Source organism: Colobus angolensis, unplaced genomic scaffold (assembly GCF_000951035.1).
Source record: "Colobus angolensis palliatus isolate OR3802 unplaced genomic scaffold, Cang.pa_1.0 Scaffold19, whole genome shotgun sequence".
Classification (NCBI taxonomy): Eukaryota; Metazoa; Chordata; class Mammalia; order Primates; family Cercopithecidae; genus Colobus; species Colobus angolensis.
The window spans coordinates 4,922,272-4,930,120 of NW_012115043.1; the positions used below are offsets into that span (position 1 = coordinate 4,922,272).

Genomic DNA, 7,849 nt, shown 5'->3' on the forward strand with positions numbered 1-7,849 from the left:
CCGCCTCAAAAAAAAAAAAAGAAAAAAAAAAAGAAAATGAGCACTCATACATATACAACATCCGGAAATACCTTGAAAGAAATCACGAATACTCCTTCTGTTTCACTTCCATACTGCTGAATTGCCTCTTCATCTTCTGTCACCATAACAACTGGCATCCTGTCCTGGCAGTGATGATAGTACCAAACAGCTGCGTTGTATATGCTCCTGGAAAAGCAAAGGGCACGTGAGCTCTCCCCAGGCAGACAAACACAAGCTCTTGTTCAGAATTTCACATCTGGCTTTTAATCTGCTATCCTTTGGTGTATATAAATAACCATTCATTCATTCATTCAACAAATACTTCTGGAGTATCCATTATAAAGAAGCCCTGGGTGGGGTGCTCCGGGGGATACAAATATGAACCAGAAAGAACCTGACTTCTCTTCCCTAAGACATCCAACCACCACTGCAACGACTTCATTTCTTGATATGGCCTAGAAACCATGAGTCTCTGCCATATTTTACACTGTTTAACTGGGGCACCACACAAGATGACAAGCTATGTTATGTGAGGCTTAAAAGATGAAGAAGCAAGTATTTGGCTAAGAGAAAAACTAAGCTGCAAGCAGCTGAAGATCATAATCCAATAGGGTCTGATATGGACCCATGTGAAATGCCTGGACATCTTCCAAAAAACAACTGAAACTGGGCAATAGGGAACTGGGAAACAGGTCTGGAGAACTGTGTACAGGACTGGATTGATTGATGGATTGAGACAGGGTCTTACTCTGTCGCCCACGCTGGAATGCAGTGGTGAATAATGGCTCACTGTAACCTTGACTTCCCAGGCTCAAGTGATCCTCCCGCCTCAGCCTCCTGGGTAGCTGGGACTACAGGTGCGCGTCACCATCCCCGGCTAATTTTTAACTTTTTGTACAGATGGGGTCTCACTATGTTATCCAGGCTGGTCTCGAACTCCTGATCCTCTTGCCTCAGCCTCCCAGAGAGCTGGGATTATAAGCGTGAGCCACCATGCCCAGCTTTCAAGGTAACTTCTGAGGCACGTTCCGTGTGGCTCCTCAGCAGCACTGATGGAGCCTTCGTTTCCCGCAGCAGCAGCACATCGTTCACCACCTGTCCTCCATCTCCATCTCACTCTCCCCACTTCCTCACTGCTGCTTCTGGGAATTGCTTTCTACATTAACAATCCACACTCAAGGACTTGCTTTAGGCTCTGCTTTCTGCAGACTTAAATCAGGACACTGTATTTCCTGAAGCAGTTTTTTCAGAATTAAGTGACCAGTTTCAGTTTAATAAGACTGTAAGTAGGAGCCTGGCCGGGCACAGTGGCTGACACCTATAACCCCAGCACTTTGGGAGGCTGAGACAAGTGGTTCACTTGAACCCAGGAACTGAAGACCAGCCTGGGCAACATAATGGGGCCCCGTTTCTACAAAAAATACAAAATTTAAAAGAGTATGGTGGCACAGGCCTGTGGTCCTAGCTACTTGGGAGGCTGAGGTGGGAAGAAAACTCGAGCTCGGGAGGTCGAGGCTGCAGTGAGTTGTGATCATATCACTGCACTCCAGCCTGGGTGACAGAGCAAAAAACACTGTCTCAAAAATAAAAATTAAAATTAAAAAACAAAAAAGGAGCTCTTCTGCCTTCCCTCTACACACATGTATTAAAGTTATGACTTCTAGGTCACTAGAATGATCCTGATAGCTGCTAGGGTCTGGGGCAAACATACTCTGGGTACCTGTATCTTCCTAACTGCAATTTTCAAAAAAATGTATCAGTTATATATTCAAATGATGTATCTAAAATATTGACATGGTAAGCGTTTCGGTGTTAATCGTGGTTGCAGAATAATTGTTGGTTTGTTCTAGCAGACTATTTAGATCAACGCCCAAACAGCCAATGATGAGAATATGAAAGAAGACGACGGTGTGAAAACGGCAGCAAGTCAGGACCATACCTGGTCTGCCACTTCTCCATGGACTCTCCTCTTTCCCGCGGCAGATAGCAGCATTGCTGGAATTCATTAGCAAAGAGAACGCAATCATGACGCGCATCCTTCAGCAGGTTTCGCAGTTTGTTATACTGTCTGTGACACAGAGGAGAAAAATAAATCTAACAAAGCAGGTACTCATCCACTGCCATCTCTTGCTAAGGATCAAAAAAGAATGGGGTATTTTAGAGCAAAAGATTGATTATTTTAAACCTGAAGAACATGCATTTATATTGGTCTCAGTGTGCTCAGTCCTATTGGGCTGCTACTGTTTCTTGACTTTGCCTGCTAGAATGTGCTTAGGCAGGGCTTAGTTAATTAGTTTGCAGATCAATTAAACTCCTTTTCCCTTCTTTCCCCTTCAGAGACTTCCAGCCATTTTATTATATAATTATACCGCCTTGCCCTGCCTAGCCCCCTCTTCGAAGCCTGAGTGCACGATTAGCACTTTATTTTTGGACCTCACTTTGTTTTATAAATGTCATTAAGCATGAATACATTTGACGTTTTGCTGGCAGCCCTAGAAAAGAACATGTAAGGTAAATAAGTTTGGGGATTTATCTATGAATTTTATTTATGCAGCCACTCTGATTTACATAAATGAGAGCTAGCCTCATCTGTCAGACAACTGACGGAAAGTTTTACGGTTTTGCCCATCAACAGATCCTTTCCATAGCCGAGGAAGGAGGATGGTTTGAGGCCAGGAGTTCAACACTAGCATGGGCAACATAGGGAGACCCTTTCTCTACCAAAAAATACAAAAATTAGCCAGGCATGGTAGCATGCACCTGTAGTCCCAGCTACTTGGGAGGCTGAGGTGGGGAGATTGCTTGAGCTTGGGAAGTTAAGGTTGCAGTGAGCTGTGATTGTGCAATTCCAGCCTGTGATATTCCAGCCTGGGTTACAGAGCGAGACCTTGTCTCGAAAAATAGGCCGGGCGCAGTGGCTCAAGCCTGTAATCCCAGCACTTTGGGAGGCCGAGACGGGTGGATCACGAGGTCAGGAGATCGAGACCATCCTGGCTAACACGGTGAAACCCCGTCTCTACTAAAAAAAATACGAAAAACTAGCTGGGCGAGGTGGCGGGCGCCTGTAGTCCCAGCTACTCGGGAGGCTGAGGCAGGAGAAAGGCGTGAACCCGGGAGGCGGAGCTTGCAGTGAGCTGAGATCCGGCCACTGCACTCCAGCCTGGGTGACAGAGCGAGACTCCGTCTCAAAAAAAAAAAGAAAAACAACAAAAAAAAGATCCTTCCCACAATGCTGGCTGAAGCCACAAATCAAACATCAAGTCTCCTATGGGTCAGTTTCTAAGAAGGTACTTTTCAATAGTCTAGATAATATAAAATCACAGAAAACACTCAGTTATGTTAAAGGGAGTCAACTGCTTATTTAAAGATGAATTTGCTGGGGGTGGTGGCTCATGCCTGTAATCACAGCACTTTAGGAGGCTGAGGAAGGAGGATCACTTGAGCTCAGGAGCTGGAGACCAGCCTGGGCCACACAGCAAGACCCCATCTCTACACAAATTAAAAATACAAAAATTAGCTGGGCATGGTGGTACGCACCTGTAGTTCCAGCTACTCGGGAGGCTGAGGCAGGAGGGTCCTTTAAGCCCAGGAGTCTGAGGCTGCAGTGAGCTATGATTCTGCCACTGAGCTCCAGCCTGGGGAACAGAATGAGACCCTGTCTCTAACAAAATAAAAATACAATAAAAACGGATTCATATTAATCAGATTTAACATGTGTTTTAATATAATAACATTTGTACCCTTCCTTCCGCACCTCCAGCCTGCCTCCATAGGTTTTTAAAATTGAGTCTTTTCGTTGAAGCAAAGGCAGAACTCCCCAACGAATCTTGTTAAATACATAAACACTGACCACCAACCTGTGTGGTCTTATACTTTATTAGAAAACAAGAAATAGATTTTATTTTCTTAGTAATTCTAATTTTGAGTCACTGTGAAAAGAATCATAAATAGCAACTTATAAAATATCTTTTTTTTTTCTTTGAGACGGAGTCTCACTCTGTTGCCTAGGCTAGAGCACAGTGGCACGATCTCGGCTCACTGCAACCTCCGCCTCCCAGGTTCAAGTGATTCTCCTGCCCCAGCCTCCCAAGTAGCTGGAATTACAGGCACCCACCACCATGTCTGGCTAATTTTGGTATTTTTAGTAGAGACAGGGTTTCGCCATGTTTGCCAGGCTGGTCTCAAACTCCTGACCTCAGGTGATCCACCCGCCTCGGCTTCCCAAGTGCTGGGATCATAGGCATGAGCCACCACGCCTGGCCATATAATATCTTAATAAACAAAGGGAATCAGTTTCATTTCTGTGAATGGCAGCTTTTCTTAACAGAATTCCACTTGTACAAACAAAAGCTGTTCCCTCATCCTTCAAGGTACATAGAACATATTATATGGGTAATTTTCCCACTTCACAAAGACCCTATTTTTTTTGAGACAGGGTTTCACTCTGTCACCCAGGCTGGCATGGTGGCACGATCATGGCTCGCTGCAGCCTCAAACTCCTGGGCTCAGATGATCCTCCCACCTCAGCCTCCCGAGTAGCTGAGACTACAGGCACACCCTACTATGCTCGGCTAATTTTTGTATTTTTTTTTGTAGAGACGGGGTCTTGCCATGTTGCCCAGGCTGATCTCGAACTCCCAGGCTCAAGCGATCCTCCTGCCTTGGCCTCCCAAAGTGTTGGGATTACAGGTGTGAGCCACCATGCCTGGATAAAGACACACTTAAAACTTATTTTGAAAGCCTCTTAGAAGAGTCTATATCACACTGTTAACAGCGTGGGCAGGCTTTCACTTTCTGCCTTACACATTTTGATAATGCTTAGAATTTTAAGACTGAGCACTTATTTATTAAGTAATAGGAGTGATTTTTGAAGAGATTTCATAAACATCTGCAATTTGTTATTTCAGAGAAAACACTGAAAAAATATTGCCTGTTCTTCCTGACTTTGTCCCCTAGAAGTTTTTGTTCCCTTTACCTACCATCATGTTTTGTGCACCATTACAAAACACTTGAACTTACTGTAGTTATTTGTTTACAAATGATCTCCCTTGCTAAGCATCCTTCATTTAGCAAATCCTTGCTTCTATGTGCCAGGTCTGCTGGGGGAGGTGAGGGCTGCTGCACTGAATGCCCTTGGGAACACCAACTAGACATCCCACTGCATCTGAATAGTGTCCTATGGCATAGATAGGGCAGTGCCCCATGTCTGCAGCAAAGAAAGGAAAAATATACATACCATAGGATCCAGTAATCCCACTTCTGGGTATATACCCAAATTGAAAGCAAGGACTCAAACAGACATTTGTATAGCTTCATAGCAACATTACTCACAGTATATAGGCAAAAGGTGGAAGCAATCTATCAATGGATGAATGGATAAACAAAATGTGGAATATATTATTCACATTTAAAAAGGAAGAAAGTTCCAATGCATGCCATAACATGGATGAACCTCGACACATTATGCAGAGTGAAATAAGCCACTCACAAAAGGACAAACACTGTGTCATTCCAGTTACACGAGGTAGTGAGAGTAGTCAAATTCATAGAGATGGAAAGTAGAAGAGCAGAATAGGGGCCAGGCAGGGGAGATAGTGTTTAAGAGGTATAGAGTTTCAGTTAGGACAGATGAAAAGTTCTAGAGACAGATGTTGGTGATGGCTGACAACAAGGCATATGTATTTAATGCCCCTGAATTGTGCACTTAAAAATAGTTAAAATGACAATTTGATGTATGTACATTTTACCACAATTTAAAATAAAGCTATGCTACTTGGCAAAAACAAACCAAACACAACACAGAACCACCCATTTCAGTGGGATAAGTGCTTGAAAGGAGAAGATGGCAGGGATGGGAAAGCTTCCTGGAGTAGGTGACCCATGAGATCTGAAGGATGAATAAGAGTGAGTGGAGACAAAGGGCTCAAGAGATGAGAGCAGGGCGGAACGTGCGAGGCAGCAGACAGGCTTTACTTCACTGCTTCACCCACAGCAGGTGCTAAATCAATGCTTTCCAAATGAACAAATGAATGCACAGCCCTACATGATAACAGTGATCTAAGTGCAGGATAATAATGCCCCTGAATAAACCGACACTTCCAGAGACCAGCTGCCTTTCGCTAAGCTTCATAGACATCACTGCATTTGTTTTCACACCTTCACTTCAGACCAGGGTTTTTGTCTTTTTGAGACAGGAACTTGCTCTGTGGCTCAGGTTGGAGCGCAGCGGCGTGATCATGGCTCCCTGCAGCCTCAAACTCTCAGGCTCAAGTGTTCTCCCACCTCAGCTTCAAGAGTAGCTAGGACTACAGACACACGCCACCATGCTCAGCTAATATATATATTTTTTGTATTGAGACAGGGTCTCACTATGTTAGCCAGGCTGATCTCAAATTCCTGAGCTCAAGCAATCTTCTTGCCTCGGCCTCCCAACATGCTGGGCATCGGCTACCGTGCAGTCCCAGGGATTCCTGAATTCTGTCCTCTGCAAATACTGATGTGCCACAAGCCAGACCCAGGCGTTACCACCAGATTAATGACAATCTTTCCTAATATTTAGAAAAATATATCACTTAACAAAAAATGCTCTCAATTTTAAGTTTCACTACCACATATATTTTCTTAGACTTTTAGCGCAAGTTTCCATTTGTCAGCTACCTATCAGCCAGGTAAAACAAATGAACAAATGGCAAAAGAATATTAATGCAGAAAGCAGGAAACAAACAGCGAATCACTCTCAGTGTGACAGTCAGGTTTGCTTGTAGATATGTGGGCTTACAGTTATAATTTAATGGCGCATACATATGATATAGTCATATTTTTTGCTAGTCAGGGTTTTGTAGTGCATATGATGGGACTAGATAGATGAATATCCTGCATGGAGTCAGCAAACAGCACCATGTGCCTTAAGCAAATTCGACCAGAATGACAGGAGAACAATGGTTTCAGATAGTCAAGTACAGGCCAGGCAAGGTGGCTCACGCCTGTAATCCCAGCACTTTGGGAGACCGAGGCGGGAGGATCACTTCAGGTCAGGAGTTTGAGACCAGCCTGGCCAACATGGCAAAACTCTGTCTTTACCAAAAATACAAAAATTAGCCAGGCATGGTGGTGGGCACCTGTAGTCCCAGCTACCCGAGAGGCTGAGGCAGGAGAACCGCTTGAACCCAGGAGGCAGAGGTTGCAGTGAGCCAAGATGGCGCGACTACACTCCAGCCTGGGTGACAGAGTGAGACTCCTTCTCATACATATATACATAAATATTCAACTCTTACAGAAAAACCTTAGTTCCCTGGACTGGCTTGGATGTTTTCTAAAACTCCATCATCTTAATGTTTTAAGCAATTTCTCAGAGGGGCAGTTAAACCTACCTTCTTTAGGTTGCTTTTTTTACTATTTTCATTCAGTGGTGACCTTACAGATGCAACATCCCTTTCCGCTGCTGACTGTTCTCTCTAAGGATTAGAAGTGGGAGCCCCACACCCTGGAAAGACCTACAAAGTGAATTCTATACTAAATGTATTTCGTCACCTGGATTTTGCAGAACCCAGGTAGGGTCTCACAGACTTACCTTCAGAGACCACTGAGTTTTCTACAAGTTTATATTGCCGTTTATATTACACAATACTCACAAAACATTTTTTTTTCTTTTTTGAGACGGAGTTTCTCGCTCTGTCATCTAGGCTGGAGTGAAGTGGCACAGTCTTGGCTCATTGCAAGCTCCCACCTCCAGGGTTCACGCCATTCTCCTGCCTCAGCCTCCCGAGTAGCTGGGACTACAGGCACCCGCCACCTCGCCCGGCTAATGTTTTGTATTTTTAGTAGAGAC

At 44.3% G+C, this 7,849-nt stretch overlaps 1 protein-coding gene across 1 annotated transcript in view; it reads right to left on the minus strand.

Annotated features, from left to right (window-relative positions):
• DIS3L (DIS3 like exosome 3'-5' exoribonuclease) overlaps positions 1-7,849 on the minus strand; it is a 79,496-nt gene that overhangs the window by 27,690 nt on the left and 43,957 nt on the right. Inside the window, exons 3-4 of the mRNA XM_011940559.1 lie at positions 1,961-2,089; positions 72-207 (exon numbers count right to left, since the gene is read on the minus strand). Of these exons, the coding sequence (XP_011795949.1) occupies positions 72-207; positions 1,961-2,089 (265 nt within the window). The remainder of the gene's footprint in view (positions 1-71; positions 208-1,960; positions 2,090-7,849) is intronic.